The sequence below is a fragment of the Molossus molossus genome, unplaced genomic scaffold (genome assembly GCF_014108415.1).
Source record: "Molossus molossus isolate mMolMol1 unplaced genomic scaffold, mMolMol1.p scaffold_m16_p_1, whole genome shotgun sequence".
NCBI lineage: Eukaryota > Metazoa > Chordata > Mammalia > Chiroptera > Molossidae > Molossus > Molossus molossus.
Window position 1 is genome coordinate 207,048,495 of NW_023425344.1, and position 18,412 is coordinate 207,066,906.

Consider the following 18,412-nt stretch of genomic DNA (forward strand, 5'->3'; position numbering starts at 1 on the left):
TCATCCAGTCCATCCCTCTCGCCTCCCCTCCTCCCCCTCTCACTGGGCGGTACCACCTCCAGAACTGGCCACGGCCACCAGTGGGATGCACTGTGCCACTGGAACACTGAGCTCTCCTGATGGCCAAAGGCAAAGCAATGAGGACGCAGAGGAAGCCGAAATAGTTACCCGAAAGCCTAAACATTACTTATTCAATCAATGCTCTTTGCAAAAACACAAGCTTTAGGCCTGGAATGAAGCAGCATCGACAGCAGGCATACGGGAAGTTAAGAAGAGTAAGAGGCACTCCAATACCAGGCTGGACCACTTAACTGTTATCCATTGAACACCTGCCACAGGCAAAGCATAACATTGCACCTACGGAGGGTTAAGATGGATATGTGATCGCTTTTTTTGAACCAAATTTCCCTGTTCTTAAAAACAACCTGAGGATATTTCCAGGATGAAGGAAGCCCTATCTTTAAGGTGCTGATATTCTCAGTTTGGGAATGCCCGTGCAGAGCCTGCTGTCTGCTTCCCTTCCTGCCCCACTTAGTCAGCTTGAGAAATCATTCCCAGGACTGCACCTCCTTCTAAGGGACCTCAGCACAGGGGTACCCCCTAGTCTGAGGCTCTCCAAACTACATTTCTGCCTAGCTCACAAGAGCTCTGAAGTCTATTTGAAAACAAGATGGTAAAAACACACAGGAAGATGGTGGTGGGCAGGACTGGTAGGAGGGTGAGTGCGTGAGAGGACATGAAGGTGGACGAGCAAACCCGAGCAGTGCAGAGCGCGGAGCAGGTCCCTGTGCTGTGGACAGAGCAGCCGGCTACCATGGTGAGCGGCCCTTCAGGGCGCTTCTCCCTGTGCCAAGAGGAGGTCCCACCATTTTAAGATCCCGGGTCTTCCCTGGGAGGAGGCAGTGGGAGCGGCTAGGGCCCAGCAACCTGAGCCCACCAGCACACCTGGCACCATCGGACCAGTGGACACTCTGTGTCAACACAGACCGGTGGACAGTAGTGGAGCTGCCAAGGTGCTGGTCAGGGAAGCTGCAGACAGCCTGGAGCCCAGCACCATCCCCCATAGTAGCAGCCCAATCAGAGTCCAGATGTACCCCCAGCAACAGAGGCTGGGGAGCAGACATCCATCCCCAGGCAAGAGAAGCACAGACCAGCAGCTGAGACCCATCCCCAATAACTACAGCAAAAGCTGAGCAGGAGTTGAGCCCCACTGGGCAGCAGCACTCCCCAGCCACCAGGGGCGGGACCACAGAGGCCTGTGCGGTCCAGCAGCTCACAAGAGCAATGGGAAGCCGGAGCCCTGGAGAGAGACTGGTGCGATCCAGCTGCCCACCCATGGGAACTGCAGGGTGCGGGGGCACCAGAGAGGCCTGTGCCACCCAGCAGGGACTGTGCCATCCAGTTACACACAGGACCTATGGGGTGCTGAAGCACCAGAGAGCCCTGTGTGACCCAGCAGGGTCTGTACGATCTAGTTACCCACGGGGCTTGTGGGGTGCTGAAACACCTGAGAGGCCTGTGCGACCCAGCAGGGACTGTGCCATTCAGTTACCTGCGGGACCTGCGGGGTGCTGAAGCACCCGAGAGGCCTGTGCGACCCAGCAGCCCATAACATAGGCATAGAGCAGGGTCCCCAAAGGGACTGTGTGATCCAGTTACGCACGGGACCTGCAGGGTGCAGGGGCACCAGAAAGGCATGTGCGATCCAGCTGTGTACAAGATAGGCATAGAGAATGTGAAAATGGAGGTGGAGTGAATAGAAGCTACACAATCTCCCAGGACCAAACAGGAATTACAACTAAAATAAAAACAAATCCTTGGAAAAAAGCAACAGAAAAGCAGCAGGACAGGACCATATAACCAGGGACACTGGTAGGATCTGTGGAGGTGCAAGAAGGTGACGGACTAGGAGCCCACAGACAGCAGCAGTCTTAGCTGTGAGCAGCGCCCTTGGGAAATAAAGACCAAGCCCACTCCACAGTGCAGAGAGCTAGGACAGAGAGCTAAAATAGTCACAGCCACTCATCTGGGGGCTTTAGCAGAGGGAGGGTAGACTGGGCTAGAACTCTGTGGGGACACCTGGGATTTGGAGGTCACTCAGAGCTTTAGCTGAGTTGCAGCCACAAAGGATGGTGGCCAGTGTGCTCCTACCCCGAGCTGTGGGGAAAAGCAGCAGCGCCCCCTTGGAGATTCAGCCTTTCCCAGGTGAGGCAAAGAAATACAAATGGAGGCTCATTAACAACCAGCAAGTATCCCACCCTCTGGAAATCCTCTTATGCAGAATACCAAAGCTACATTCCAAGGCACTGAGTTACTTAGACTACTAGCCACCAGGAAAAAGCTAGAGGATAACCGAACCATTCCTGGGCTTGCAAATCCACCCAGGAAAGTAAGACTTGAAAGTTGTGTTTAACATGGGCCCACACAGACTCATCCAAACCCAGTAGAGGGAGCCACAAACAGCAGAACACCAACACCCACAGGGAAAATTTGGCAGGTTTCAAAACCCACTGAGATAGCCAAAATGGTGAAACAAAAAAACAAATCCCAAATGAAAGAACAAGAGAACTCTATCAAAGATGAGATCAATGAAATGCAGCTAAGCAAATTATCAGAGGTAGAGTTCAGAGCCATGATCTTGAGGAAGCTCAACAGCATGAATAAAGACATCAGCACCATGAGTAAAGATATAGAAACATTAAAAACCAACCAAGTGGAAATGAAGAATGACATAGCAGAAATAAAGAACACATTGGAACGACTGACCAGCAGAGTAGAGGAAGCTGTGGACCGGATCAGTGAATAAGAAGACAGGGTAGAAAAAAATCAACCAATCATAAGACCCAAAGGAAAAAAAACAATTAAAAAACAGGAAGATAGCTTAAGAGAACTGTGGGACAACTGGAAATGTAATAACATTCACATCATAGGAGTCCTCGAAGACGAAGAAAATGGGCAAGGGTTAGAGGATATATTTGAAGAAATAAACTTTCCTAACTCGGTGAAGGAAGAAGGCATTCAAGTTCAAGGAGCACAGAGAGCCCCAAGTAAGAACCCAAACAGGCTCACACCAAGACACATAGTAATTAAAATGCCAAAAATTAAAACAAAGAGAGAATCTTAAAGGCAGCAAGAGATAAGCAACAGGTTACCTACAAAGGAAACCCCATAAGTCTCTCAGCTGACTTCTCAACAGAAACACTACAGGCCAGAAGGGAATGGCACAAAGTGATCAAGGTCATGAAAAACAAGGATCTAAATCCAAGACTACTCTATCCAGCAAGGCTATCATTCAGAATAAAAGGTCAAATAAAGAACTTCCAAGACAAAAAAAGGTTAAGGGAATATATTAACACCAAACTAGCGCTGCAAGATATGCTAAAAGGACTGCTGTAATTAGTAGAAGAAATAGAAAGAAAAATAGAACCGCACTAAACAAAAATGACAACAAATAACTACATATCAATAATCACCTTAAATGTGAATGGTTTGAATGCTCTGATAAAAAGACACAGAGTAGCTGTCTGGATAAGAAAGCATGACTCACATATATGTTGTTTACAAGAGACCCACCTCACAACAAAAGACTCACATAGATTGAAAGTGAAGGGATGGAAAAAAATCTTTCAAGCAAACGGAAAGCAAAATAAGCTGGGGTAGCAATACTCATATCTGATAAAATAGATTTCAAAATGAAGGGCATAACTGGAGACAAAGAAGGCCACTACATAATATTGAAAAGATCTATCCAACAAGAAGATATAACCTTGGTAAACATACATGCACCCAATATAGGAACACCAACATATATTAAAAATCTTTTGGAGGACTTCAAAGAAGAAATCAACTGCAATACAATCATAGCAGGGGACTTCAATACCCCGCTGACATCACTAGATAGATCTTTTAAGCAAAAAATTAACAAGGAAACAAAGACTCTAAATGAAGCGCTAGATCAAATGGATTTAATAGATATCTACAGAGAATTACACCTGAAAACTGCAGAATTCACATTCTTCTCAAGTGCACCTGGGACATTCTCAAAGATAGACCACATGTTAGGGCACAAACTAAGTCTCTACAAGTTTAAGAAGAATGAAATCATATCAAGCATCTTCTCAGATCACAATGGCATGAAACTAGAAATCAATTGCAAAAAGAACATGCTAAGACATTTGAAAACATGGAGGTTAAATAGCATGTTATTGAACAATGAATGGGTTACCGTGAAGATCAAGGAAGAAATTAAAAACTTCCTGGAAACCAATGAAAATGAACACACAACACCACAAAATCTGTGGGATGCAGCGAAAGCAGTTCTGAGAGGGAAATTCATAGCATTACAGGCCTACCTCAAGAAGAAAAATTTCTAATAGACTATCTAACCTCACAACTTAAAGAACTAGAAAGCAAACAAAAAGGACACCCCAGAGCAAGTAGAAGGAAGGAAATAGTAAAGATCAGAGCAGAAATAAATGACATAGACACCAAAAAAAAACAATTCAAAAAATCAATGAAACAAAGAGCTGGTTCTTTGAAAAGATAAACAAGATTGATGGACCCTTAGCTAGACTCACCAAGAAACAAAGAGAGAGAACCCAAATACACAAAATCTGAAATGAAAGAGGAGAAATAATAACTGACACCACAGATATACAAAGGATCGTGAACAAATATTATGAACAATAATATGGCAACAAATTCGACAATCTAAGCAAATTGGACAAATTTCTAGAAACACACAGTCTCCCAAAACTGAACCAGGAAGAGATAAAAAACTTGAACAGATCAATAACACAAAAGAAATTGAAGATGTAATCAAGACTCTCCCATCAAACAAAAGCCCAGTCCCGGACCGCTTCACAGGGGAATTTTACTGAATATTCAAAGAAGAACTAATACCCATTCTCCTCAAACTATTTCAAAAAATTCAAGAATAAGGAAGACTTCCAAACTCGTTTTTTGAGGCCAGCATAATTCTAATTCCAAAACCAGAAAAAGACACTACAAAGAAAGAAAACTACAGGCCAATATCCCTGATGAACACAGATGCCAAAATCCTGAACAAAATACTAGCAAATAAAATCCAGCAATACATCAAAAAAATTATTCACCATGACCAAGTGGGATTCATCCCAGGGATGCAAGCATGGTACAGTATTCACAAATCAATAAATGTGATACACCACATAAACAAAATTAAAGATAAAAATTATATGATCATATCAATAGATGCTGAAAAAGCATTCGACAAAATCCAGCACCCGTTTCTGATAAAAACGCTCAGCAGTCTGGGAATAGAGAGATCATATCTTGACATAATAAAGGCCATATATGAAAGACCTACAGCCAACATCATACTCAATGGACCAAAATTAAAAGCATTTCCCTTAAGAACAGGAACAAGACAAGGCTGTCCATTTTTGCCACTTTTATTTAACATAGTACTGGAAGTCTTAGCCATAGCAATCAGACAGGAAGAAAAAATAAAAGGGATCCAAACTGGAAAGGAGGAAGTGAAAATGTCATTATTCGCAGACGACATGATACTATACATAGATAATCCCAAAGACTCCATTAAAAATCTACTCGACTTAATAAATGAATTTGGCAAAGTAGCAGGATACAAAATTAATGTCAAGAAATCGATGGCATTCTTATACACCAATGATGAACTCACAGAAAGGGAAACTAAAAATACTATCCCATTTATCATCATGGCAAAAAAAATTAAGATACCTAGGAACAAACGTAACCAAAGAAATAAAAGGACCTATTCACATAAAACTACAGGTGATTGAAAAAGAAATAGAGGAAGATATAAAAAAGTGGAAGCACATACCTTGTTCATGGATTGGAAGAATTAACATCATTAAAATGTCCATAATACCCAAAGCAATCTATAGATTCAGTGCAATCTTCATCAAAATACTAATGACATACTTCACAGAACTAGAACAAATACTTCAAAAGTTCATATGGAACCAAAAAGACCTCGAATAGCCACAGCAATCTTGAAAAAGAAGGACCAAGTTGGAGAGATCACATTACCAGATTTCAGGTTATACTACAAAGCCACTGTAATCAAAACAGCCTGGAACTGGCACAAGAACAGGCATATAGACCAGTGGAACAGATCAGAGAACCCAGAAATGGACCCAAGGCAATATGCTCAATTAATATTTGACAAAGGTGGCAAGAGTATACAGTGGAGTAAAGAAAACCTCTTTAATAAATGATGTTGGGAAAATTGTACAGCTACATGCAAAAAAATGAAACTAGACCATCAACTTACACCATACACAAAAATAAACTCAAAATAAATAAAAGACTTAAATGTGACCCGTGAATCCATAAAAATTCTAGAAGAAAATGTAGGGAACAAAATTTCAGACATCATACACAGCAGAATTTTCACTGATACATCGCCTAAGGCAACAGAAACAAAGGAGAAAATGAACACATGGGACTACATCAAACTCAAAAGCTTCTGCACAGCAAAAGATATAATCATCAAAATGGAAAGGCAACCCACTGTATGGGAGAACATCATTGCCAATGATGTATCAGATAAGGGGTTAATTTCCAATATATACAGAGTGCTCATACAACTCAACAAAAGGAAGACAAAGAGCCCAATTAAAAAATGGGCAGAGGAACTAAATAGACACCTCTCCAAACAGGACATACAAATGGCTAAAAAACATATGAAGAAATGTTCAACATCACTAATCATCAGAGAGATGCAAATTAAAATAACAATGAGGTATCACCTCCCACCTGTCAGAATGGCCGCCATCAACAAATCATCAAACAAGTGTTGGCGAGGGTGTGGAGAAAAGGGGACTCTAGTACACTGCTGGTGGGAATGCAGACTGATGCAGCCACTATGGAAAACAATATGGTATTACCTCAAAAAATTAAAAATTGAACTGTCATTTGACCCAGTGATCCCAATTCTAGGAATATACCCTAAGAAGCCTGAAACACCAATCAGAAAGAATATATGTACCCCCATGTTTGTAGTAGCACTATTTACAATAGCTAAGATCTGGAAACAGCCCAATTGTCCATCAGGAGATGAATGGATTAAAAGCAGTGGTACATATACACAATGGAGTACTATGCAGCTATAAGAAAGAAAGATCTCCTATCCTTTGAGACTACATGGAGGGACCTGGAAAGTATTGTCCTAAATGAAACAAGCCAAACAGAGAAAGACAAATATCATATGATCTCACTTATTTATGGAATATAATGAACATAACAATCTGAGGAACAGGGTAGTCCCAGAGACGTGAAAGTGAGGTACAGACTGACAATCCCCAGAAAAGGGGGTGGTGGGGGAGAGATAAACCACAGAACTTATATGCATGTATGTATGAACAACGGACATGGACAACAAAGCTGGAGACAGGGCGGGGAGGAAGGGGGAGGGGGGAATCAGTGGGAGAAAAAGGAGAAACATCTGTAACAAAAATAAATTAATTAATTAAAAACAAAAAAACAAAAAAACAAGAAGGCAGCCCTGGCCGGTTTGGCGCAGTGGTTAGAGCGTCGGCCTGCAGTGCAGAGTGACCCGGGTTCGGTTCCTGCTAAGGGCATGTACTTTGGTTGCAGTTTGAGCTGTGTGGGTGGCAACCACTCAATGTGTCCTTTTCACATGGATGTTTCTCTCTCTCTCCCTCCCACTCTATCTGAATAAAAATGGAAAAATGTCCTCCGGTGAGGATTTAAAAAAAAACAAACCAAGAAGGCAAAAATGAAGCCCATCAAACCTCAGGACAAGCACCCAGAGCCTCCTGGGGAGAAAGCAGTCCTGCCGCCAAGGAGCCTGCCCAGCCCACCGCACGTCCCACCTCCACGCCTCTCCAACTGGCCCTTCCAGGGGCCTGACACAGCGACAGTGCAGCCACACCTGATTCTACAGGAAGAAAACGGGAAGAGAAAGCATCAAAGGGGAGACCAAGGCAGAGAGAGACTGACACAGAGGGAACAGAGATGGAGAAAGACAGAGAGAGACAGTAAGACAAACTGAGACAGAGAGAAAAGGGTGGGGATGGAGGGCAAGGGGAGGAAGAGCAGGAGGAACACATGGGGGAGGGAAACAAGAGGTTAAGGAAAGGGAGGGAGGGGCAAGAAGGAGAGGAGGGAAGAGGTGAGTTGGAGCGGTGGAAAGAAGTGGGGGTGCTATCCCAAGGAGAGGAGGGGAGAAGAGAGGCCACGAGAAAATGAGCAACATAAAAAGGACGTGAGGAAAGCCTTCCAACAGACCCGCCATTCCTTCTACCTCCCAGCATGCTCCCTGCCTCTGCTCTCATTCCGTGCTGTGTGCACACAGCCCTTCCAGGGCAGCAGCTCTGGGCTGTGCTCCCCAGCTCCTGCTCTCTCCTGAGGCACATGTTCAGTTGGGGCTTTCCGGTCCTCTCTGGATGCAAGGACATCAGTCACAGGGGTGCACCTTGCCAGAACAAAGCTGCTTCCAGACATAAAGGTAATGAGGGTGGCTTGGACTAGCCTTGCCTGGTGGGGGGAGTTTAAAGGGGCAGGTTAGCATCCCACAAAGGTGCCAAGGAGGCAACCCCCAGGGGTGACTGGTCTGACTGGATGGTCTAAGTCCTAAAGCAGTTGAAGATCAGTCAAGAGAAGACTCCTTTGAGTAGATAATGATGACATGACCGCTTCTCCAGCCTTCTGGGAGGATCCGGGGATCGGGGTCAGGCACCCACAAAGTCAGGGAGAGTCTCACGGCCCTCAATCTCCCGGCAAATTTCCTTGGCCTCATTTTTCTGCAGTGGGTAAGATTAGTGGCAAATGCATAGTGACGTTACCCAGCCTGTCATCTCAGAAACGAGAGCGGCCTCCACCTCATTACTGCCCTCATTTTCTCTCCCTTTAGCTCCTTCCCTTCAGCAACGGGCTGATGTGAAAGGGCCTCCCAGTGCTCTCAGACCCCTTGTGGGAAATGATCAGCGTTCGTCCTCGTCTGGAAACCTCCTCATTTACTGAAGTTAAAATAAACTTACAACATCAGCAGAACTCCTGCTAAATGCTTTCATTATCAAAATTCTCACCAGCCCTATCGATTTAATTTGAAATAATAGGAGTATTTTTTGTACACACCCACGTATTTTTTTAAAGACTGCCTTTTTATCCTGAGTAAAATCATCATAAAATAAGTATTTTCTTCAGCACAGTGTAATGGCTGCTTAGTCTCTGATTACACAGATACATCATGACCTGCCTAACCAATACACTGTCAAATATTTAGGCTTGATGTATATGTTTTCACTATTTTAAATGACTGTCCTTATACCCACATTTTTGTGCACATTCATAATCATTTCTATAGTGTAAAATCTGAGAGTAGCATTGATTAGCCAAAGGCATTTTTACAGTGTGTGGTGCCTGTTTTACATAATCCCAGAAGGTCCTCCCATTGTACGTTACCACCAATGGGCGGGAGAGTTTCCTGTTACCCCTGCCTCATGAACTGACTCCCCAGATCCTCCTCTGTGGTAGGTAGTGATTTTACTTATATTTTTAAATTTATTTTTAATGTTTTTGCCCTGGATAGTTCGGCTCAGTGGTCAGAGCATTGGTCAGAGGGCCAAAGAGTCTCAAGTCTGATTCCTGGTCAAGGGCACGTACCTGGGTTGCAGGTTCGATTCTTGGCCCAGTTGGGGTCATGTGGGAGGCAACCGATCAATGTGTCTCTCTCACATCAATATTTCTTTCTCTCTCCCCTCCCTCCCTCCCTTCCACTCTATCTAAAAAAAAAAAAAGTGTCCTCGGGTGAGGATTAACAACAAAAACAAAAAAGTTTTTATTGATTTGAGGGAGAGAAGGAGAGAGAGAGAGAAACACTGATGTGAGCAACATCGACTGGTTGACTCCTGTGTGCACCCTGCCTGGACCAAACCTGCAACCTGGGCATGTGCCCTGAGTGGATTCAAACTGGCAACCTTTTGGTGCATGGGACACTCAACAAATTGAGCCACACCGACCAGGGCTATTTTGTTTCTAATTTATAGAGAAACGTTCTGGTCCTTACTGGTAGCATTCACAGGTACCAAGAGAACAGAAGAAAAATTTTTCCTTATCTTACTTAACCAAAGAGGGGACAGCAGAACATGCCTATTTGGGCCCTCTGTGTATAACAAGGCCTCTGAATACAGCTGCAAACACAAATCTTCAATCACTGCAACTCAGGATCTAGCCCAATGTCTGGGCATCAGACTCGCTTCAATGCACATTTGCCAGTTTAATGAAAGGTATCTGTTTATTATAATCACAGTGTCTTCAAAATATAAGGCACATAATTAAAATCAGGATGGTTCCTACAATTAGGAATGTTAATTACAAAAAACCCAATCGTCTGCACCAAAACCACGCCTAGTCTTATTTTTCTAATGCTTTGGCTTTTCCGGACCTGAGTTTCCCCTCACCAGATAAACAAAGGAAAGTGTTTTACATGAACCACATCAGGGAGAGCGCGCTACCTGCATTATGCTAACACCGGCTGCAGAACAGAAGAAATCTCATGCAAGATGCATCGGACGGGACGGGGTCTCTGGAGAGCAGACCCAGGCAGCAGGCCGGTGCCAGCAGCTCCATGACAGAGCCCTGTGCTCCGAGATCGCAGCAAATCGAATAAATGACTAATAATTAAATTGTTGTCCCTCACTTCTTCCAGGAAAATAATTTGAAAACTAAATTGCACATGGAGATGGGAGGGAGTTATGCCACTGGCCATGTTCATCAGTCTGGGATTTACAAAGGCTTCCCTACAACCCCAATCCATTTTTCCTGCCCTTATCTGCATTTCATTATTTTGCATTATTCTGTTGTATTGTTGTGGTGGTGATTTTTGCTTTTTAAAGAAAACGCTCTCTCTCCTAAGGCGTAGAATAATAAGTATCAGAGTTAAAAGGATGCTGAAAATAATCTAGTCCACACCTTCTACTTTTAAAAATAAAGAAACTGTCTCAGAGAACTTATAATTGGCAGAACCCAAGACTATGGAAATTATGTCTTAAATCCATCTCCTCTCAAATCCTAGTATAGCTTTTTTTTTTTTTTGTATTATGTATATATAACTGCCTTTTATTAGGGGAATAAGAAAGTATGTTATATACTGGGCATTTGTCTCTAGGAAGCAAAACTTTATAGTGCCAATTTATGTTAGGTAAAATCTTATAAAAAGAAAGCTAAGTTTTTTCATAAAATAAGATAATGTCATTTAGATATTAGGAGACAACACAATGAAATCTTAGAGCTAAAAGTATTCTAAATATTTGCAGTACAACCACTTTTACATACAAAGTGACCACTCAGTGAGAGGGGCAGAGACAGTATTTCATAACTCCCAGCTCAAGGCTCTTTCCACTCATCAAGCTGGCTTTTCTATATTACGCTCTGGTACAGCATCTGGGATTTTTAATGCATGAAAATCATAGATGTTATAAAGCAGCCATTCATGACCCATTCAGTTTCTAGGGCGAGGTACACACTATAGCCCTCCTATGCTTTTAGTCACCTTCCAAAGTCTAGCAGGTCCACCGATTTCAAAAGGCAAGATGAAAATACCACAGCCCCTACGGTAGAATATGAATTAAGTATCAAGCAGCCAAATCATGCCGAGGGCACAGGCCTTCCTGTCACCAAGGCTCAGGCCCACACGCTCTTATTCCCTCCTTCCTGGTGCCACTGGCCACTGGCCAGACTCTCCCAGGCCAGGCCGCACTGACTGAGGTCCGGGTTATCCCCAGCTCATCCATCTGGGGGCTGACAACACCCTTAAACCAGAGGCTCCTGAAGTCACATCCCTTGGTGACACATCCCTAAACCCCCCCCCCCCCCCCCGCCACTGTCTGTGAGACTTCACTTAAGCTCTGTCCCTCTTCAGGCTTAAATCTGCGCCTGGAATAAGTGGCAGAGTTCTCTCCAGCCCGACAATGATATGGTCTATGATTGAAGGGATACTTATTTTCATAAAGGGAAAAGAGGAGGTGAATTCAGGTGGCCTCTTATAATACTGCATTTGAGTCCTGACCCTTCTTTCTGTGGCTCTTGCCCGCCAGTCGGCCTGTGGGAGTTGAGTCACATTTTAGAGCGGGTGGGAGAACGTCTGAGCAGAAAGAACAGCCAGATTCCCAAACACAACGGGAAGGGCCGGGCAGAGAGGGGCACAGACAGAAAAAGCAGAGATACTCAGGAACAACGCAGGGACTGCGGGAGGAAGGGCTGACCCTCTGCCTCCTGTGAGGCAGAACACTCTTAAGGCACAGGTTCAAGCCTAGATATTATCCTGCCAGACCAAATGTCAGCAAAGTGACATAAATGTGGATGAAAAGCCGTATTCTGCGGCTTCATTACACGGGGCAGCTCTGTAACAAAGGTTTGCTCCGGCCTACCCAAGGGATAGAGCACACAGAGAAACCATAAAATCCCTTCTGTGAGTCCCAGAAGACTTAGCCAAGTTGTGGTCTTGGCCAGCACAGCAGCGAGGCACACACAGAACTCCGACTTCACCATCTGCAGCCAGACGCAGGCGTTACTTCGTAGCTGTCCCAAGCTCAGCCAGCTGCTGTCCATGTCCTCACCCATCATTCAGGTCCCGAAACTGCACAACTCTAGGGTGCAGCCTTCCCATGTGTGGTCACCATGAATCTGTATATTTACTATGACAATTTTCTGGCAGGGGACAGCACAGGTTTTGAAACAGCTAAAGGATCGTGTGGCCTAGTGGTGGGGCCTCCCAAACCTACATAAAAACACACGACAGCCTCCAGAACAACAAGGGCCTTATGCTCACATTACCTGGCCTCATATTAGCTCTATTCTGGGTCCTCAGATATTGCACTACTGTTATCAAAATGACGGACAACTTTAAACAAGGACGAATATAAATAGAATGTGAGACCCCATGAGAACAAGAGTCCATGTTCCAGCCGTGGTCACCTACAGAAGTTCTGATGTTAGTCTGGAAAACCTCAAGAAGGCAATAACCTCCTTCCCAGGCTCCCTGTGGGCTTCCAGAAGGCTCTGGCAAGCCTCAGGTTAATGAGCACCTTCCTAGGGGTGGTCACCATATGCAAAAGGGGGGAGACTCAATCCAGAATCCAACAGCGCTAAACACAGTGTTAATAAACGTGACACAAATCTGGAGCATTTCGGGAGGTGTGATGAAGAACTGGATCACCAGCGAGGATAAGGAATGAGTTCCCATCTGGGCTCCGCCTAAATAGGTCACCTTGAACGTCTCCTTGTAGTGGCAAAATGTTAATGATTGCTCCTCAGTCTCAAGAACTGGACTATATTTTTGATGTTTTTCTTTGAAAAGTAGGGTTTGTGAAGGTATAATTTACACAGAGTAAATTTCATACTTTCAGTGCATAATTTTATGGGTTGGAAAAACTCATAAAATCTGTACCTACCACCACAGTTAAGACATTAAACAGTTTCATCACCCCCAAGTTCCCACATACCCTTTTATAACAAACCCCTAGCCCTAGCCCAATAACCACTGATTTGATCAAACTAGACTGTATTTAATACAAATTTCAACACTGTTTAAACTTCCCCTTATTTATCATATTTCACCAATTCTCTCTCTCACACACACACACACACACACACACACACACACACCCCTAGATCTGAACACTGAAATTAGGATGTGTCTTACAATCAATGGCATTTTACTATAATTGGTAACACTTTTTCTTCTTAGAGATACATAAAATAATAAAGGGTTTTATAATCTATGGTGCCTTTTAAAAATGCAGTGAAATGTATTAAAGTCGTAACATTTGAATACTTACTATGGGTTAAGCATCCTACTAGGCCCTGAAAGTAAAAAATGAATCAAATGGTCCTCAAGGAACCATCACTTGAGAGGGGGAGAAAAACAATTACAACACAATGTAATCATGTCTATATTGAAAGGTTTTCCATTCACTAGGACTAAATAAAAGTATCTCTAGATTGGCCACCCTTCTTCTTTCAGGCAAAATCCTCCCCCCACCAAGTCATATTCTTTTCTGTGCACAGGAAATCCGGGTGAAGGAAGCATCCTTCAGCTTCACCGCTCCTTCCAGGGGTGAGTTATTGCCACACCATCTGACATGCTGCCTAGGAGCAATCCCAGGAGTGCCTCCACAGTGCACCGCTGTCGCAGGGAAGTCTCATCTCAGTGTTCAACAGCTGCAGGCTTTTATGATGATATCAAAGGACAAGTCACCGAGAATAACTGCTCAATCTATGAAAGGCAGATGCCCCGAATCTTCCACAGACATGCTTGAGGGTCCCCAAATTCTTCCCGGCACAATATTTAAAGGGGAATCTAGAGAAGACAAGTTAGTGTCCTTACCTGGTTCTTGAAAGTGTTCTTCATTTGAGAGAGTTCTAGACAAGATAAGTATCAATGCTTCTTTAAATTGGTCAAAATGCACCTAAAAACAAGCAATTCAAAATAAATTCAAAATAGTTCCCACAGTCTTAAGGTAACAAATCCATCTACATACAAGGTACCAGAACCATTGTTTGCTTCCTGAGGGCCTTGAAGGAAGTCACTGCCTGCTTCTGTTCCCTTTCTTCTCCCCCTTCATTTCTCTAAAGCACTAAAGAGAAAACGGGCTGATTATTTTTGACACCACAGTGTCATAAATGCTAATATTAATATTAATATTTATTCAACCCCGAGGGCAAAAGCTATATAGCAAAATTGTCTTTATAAATGCAGAAAAATATGTGTTTTGAACTCTTAACTTCTTTTATTTTTCTGAACAAGACCTGAAGAGAAAGATGTTAAGTTAGGTATTCAGAAAAACTTCCCAAGTAACTGATCCATTATAATGGGGCCCCAAAGAGGCTTTCATCTCTTAAGATTTCTAGAAAAAAGTAAGTTATCTTCTGAGGATGACTTGAATATAGTCTTGCCTGGAGCAAGGTATATAATATTTATCTCCCAAGGCCCCCGTGATTCTATAAACAAGCAGAAATCAATAGCAAACACAAAGGATAAAAGCACCTTGAAAAGCATTTTCCTGAATTCTTAAAAATACAGTCACCTTGACTGAAGTAGGAAAGCACCTGAGTTTTTTTTTTTTTATCCTCACCCGAGGACATTTTTCCATTTTTTGTACAGATAGAACGGGAGGGAGAGAGAGGAAGGGAGAGAGAGAGAGAAACATCGATGTGAAGGGACACATCGAGTGGCTGCCACCCGCACGACCAACCAGGGCCGGGGACAAACTGCAACCGAAGTACGTGCCCTTAGCGGGAACCGAACCCGGGTCTCTGCGGACCGCAGGCTGACGCTCTAACCGCTGAGCCAAACTGGCCAGGGCAGCACCTGAGTTTTATATAAGTAAATACTCAGAAGAGGGACATCGCTTTGGTTGAAGGGGTAAAGTGGTTTTCTTTACGGCCACGTGTGCGTGGTGTGAATGCACGTGACCCCACCGTGGGGCAGCAGGGAGGGATGGCACTCCCTTCTCACCAGCATTCAGCTTGATGATGTGCCGTCTACTTATACAGAACCCACACTGAACACAGAGTCAGGAAATGTGTACTCTGTGCTGTCATGGGTCTCTTACAAAACGAGGCCTAGACGTTTAAATATAGGTGACAGATTAAAAAACACTTTCAAATAAAATTGGAAAAGCAACAAGCCTCAGTCATTATCTAAACAATGGAAGAAAAATCATAGAACGTCTTATCCATGCAAATCAAAGGAGAGGAATCCACTGAGATCCCTGTCATAAAATTGTACATATTTGCAATTCACCATACTCTCCCAAAGAATGTGGGATTTCCCTGCCATTCTACTTCTGATTAATTGGAATTCCATTCCAAAATCATATTCCTTCAGACCATGCAGACTAAAAATCAGCATTTTCTAGAGCCAGAGCAGAAATCTGTCAAGGGAGCCAGGGCCATTCACTCATGAAAGGGTTAAAGACTGCAGAACCGGGAGCTGTGCTAATTAGGTTTCACAGCTGACAAATTGCTGGGAAGCCTGGGGGAGGGAGGAGCCCTGCCTTGACCCAGAGCCAGAGGTGGGCTTCAGCCCTGTGGCATCCCGGCCAGTGCCCAGGGGCACGGCCAGCTTCCCAATCAGCCAGTCCACAGACACCACACACCCAAGGGCTCTCCAGCTTGGGGGCGCTGTCAGGCCTTTACTACTCCCTGCCAGAATCTCAGGGGGGCAGTAGAAGGGTTAGGAACACAGGCTCTGGGTGCTCACCCTGGCTCAGCCACTCACTTCATCCTGTGATCTGGCTAAATTACGAACCCTCTCTGAGCTTTGGTTTGTTCATCTGTAAAAATGGGGCTAACAACTAATATCTATGATTCATTCAACACACATTTATTGAGCAGCTGCTATGCACCAGGCACTGTCCCAGGCCCTGGTGATACAGTAGTGAATGAGTGACAAAGATCCTCGCTGCCATGGATCATAACTGCTCAGGAAATGTCACCGCAGGTACTGTGCTAAGAGCACTGCATACATTTTGTTATTTATAGGACCCCCTCTCTTATATCAGTAGGGAGACAAAATGAGGATTTTGTAAAGTGTCTAGAACTCCCTGGGACTTATTAGATAGGCAGCAAGTAGAAGTTACTACTACTAACAGGTACAATAATCAGGGTGACTGTTTCCACCACTGTTACAGAGAAACAGGGCCATATTGTCAAGCAAAGCAACTGTCCACGAGAGTAGCCAAGGTAGGGAAGTAGGAGGGGTGTTGGCCACAGGGAAGCCAGGAGCCTGCCTCCCGCCCCAGGATCTGTGCAGCTGCCCAGCATCACAGCAAATGATCCAGTCTGCTGTGTTTAGGGATCCCAACTCTGTGGTTTCTCCTCTGTCTTAAGATATTACTGGAGATGACCTGAATGAAACCTAAGTCTCTCGCAACAGTTATGAACTGAACAGAGTCTCCTGTTTCAGAAGGGAGCTGACTGCCACCTTGAGACTTTCAACTCCTTTGTACTTGTCTCTGCTGGGTCATCTGAAGATATAAGTTTTGATAGAGATAACTGGAAAGAGCCCTTCTGAGTTTTGTCCTAATGTTCAAGTCAGTGAATGTTAGCCATGAAAATTACCCAGGAGTCTCTGTACCTCAGTTTTACTCCCCGTGAAAAATGACCGAAACAGCTACAATCTGTAAGTTAATTCTAATCAATTTCCAAGGCTTTATTATACCATATTTAAGGGATGCTTAGGCCTCATACACACACACACCAACTTTTGAGGCAGTATCATCCTCATTTATGTGCAGGTTGCTTATGTCTCAGCCTCAGTGACCCAGAGCACGGCAGACAACCAGGACATGCGGTGGTGTCCAAAGCTGAGGACAGCGCCATGAAGCTCACAGTCCTGTCATAGAAAATGCCACAGAACCAACTCCTAAGCTCTTTAAAAAAAAATTTTTTTATTGATTTTTTAGAGAGAGAAACATCAAGTGTGAGAGCGGAACACTGTTTGGCTGCCTCCTGCTTAGAGCACGGGACGTTGCTCAACCAACTGAGCCACACCAGCCAGGGCTCCAAGCTCTTTATTCTCACGCTACCTGCTTTACTTTAAGCTTCATTATCCTGCTTCCCAGCCTGCTACAGATTAGAAGCTGCAAATAAAAGACAGGATGTTCCAAGGCAAATACAGAACATAAGTATTGACATACTGGGAAGGAGGAAAGACTATCCTCTCTCTAACAAAAATAAAGTATAAATTATTTGTACTTTAACAAACTATTTTTAAAAACTATATAAAAGAGGCACATGCTCTCAAAAACCTAATAGGTTGGGATTATTTGGGGTTGGGGTAAGGATCTCTGTGCTGCTAAATAAATCCTGAGGGTATCACTCTTATAGAAGAACAAGTGATAGATCAAGAAGATTAAATGATCAAGAAAAACCTTATAATTCTTAATATACTCTTTGATAGGACATGACGTTAATCAAAAAAGTTTAAAATCCCCAATGGTTGACCTTAATAAAGAAAAAAAGTCTGCCACTAATTGGGGTAAGAGATCCAGTTATTAGAAAATTGTATTAATGTGGGTCCTGGATAATACTAGATGAATGGGGTTATTTGTGTAGGTTCATTCTTTCCTGGGCACTGGGTCATTTGACTCTCACAATATCCATGTGAGATGGTCAAGGCAGGCATCCCTCCTTAGAATTGAGAGAGAGGCTCAGAGAAGACCTGTGCCTTGCCCAAGGCCACACGTCTCGAGGTGAAGGAGGAGAACCCAGGCCTTCTAAAAGGACAATTCAAATGCAGCAACTCTGCCGGCCCCAGCTGCTCCACCGCTCAGGGAAATCCCTCTGCTGCTCCGAGTCAAATCCTCAACTTTACACAAAGCCACTGCGTATAAGGCAGTCCACTGGGGCTGCAGGGGAT

At 43.9% G+C, this 18,412-nt stretch overlaps 1 protein-coding gene across 11 annotated transcripts in view; it reads right to left on the minus strand.

Annotated features, from left to right (window-relative positions):
- Nucleotides 1–18,412, minus strand: part of NIN (ninein) — a 111,566-nt gene that overhangs the window by 75,592 nt on the left and 17,562 nt on the right. For all 11 annotated transcript variants that reach the window (XR_004960331.1, XM_036268450.1, XM_036268486.1 and 8 more), the window contains one exon: nt 14,375–14,456. Coding sequence is in view for 10 of the 11 variants with exons in the window: in XM_036268450.1 (XP_036124343.1) it covers nt 14,375–14,456 (82 nt within the window). In the remaining variant the exon portion in view is untranslated. The remainder of the gene's footprint in view (nt 1–14,374; nt 14,457–18,412) is intronic.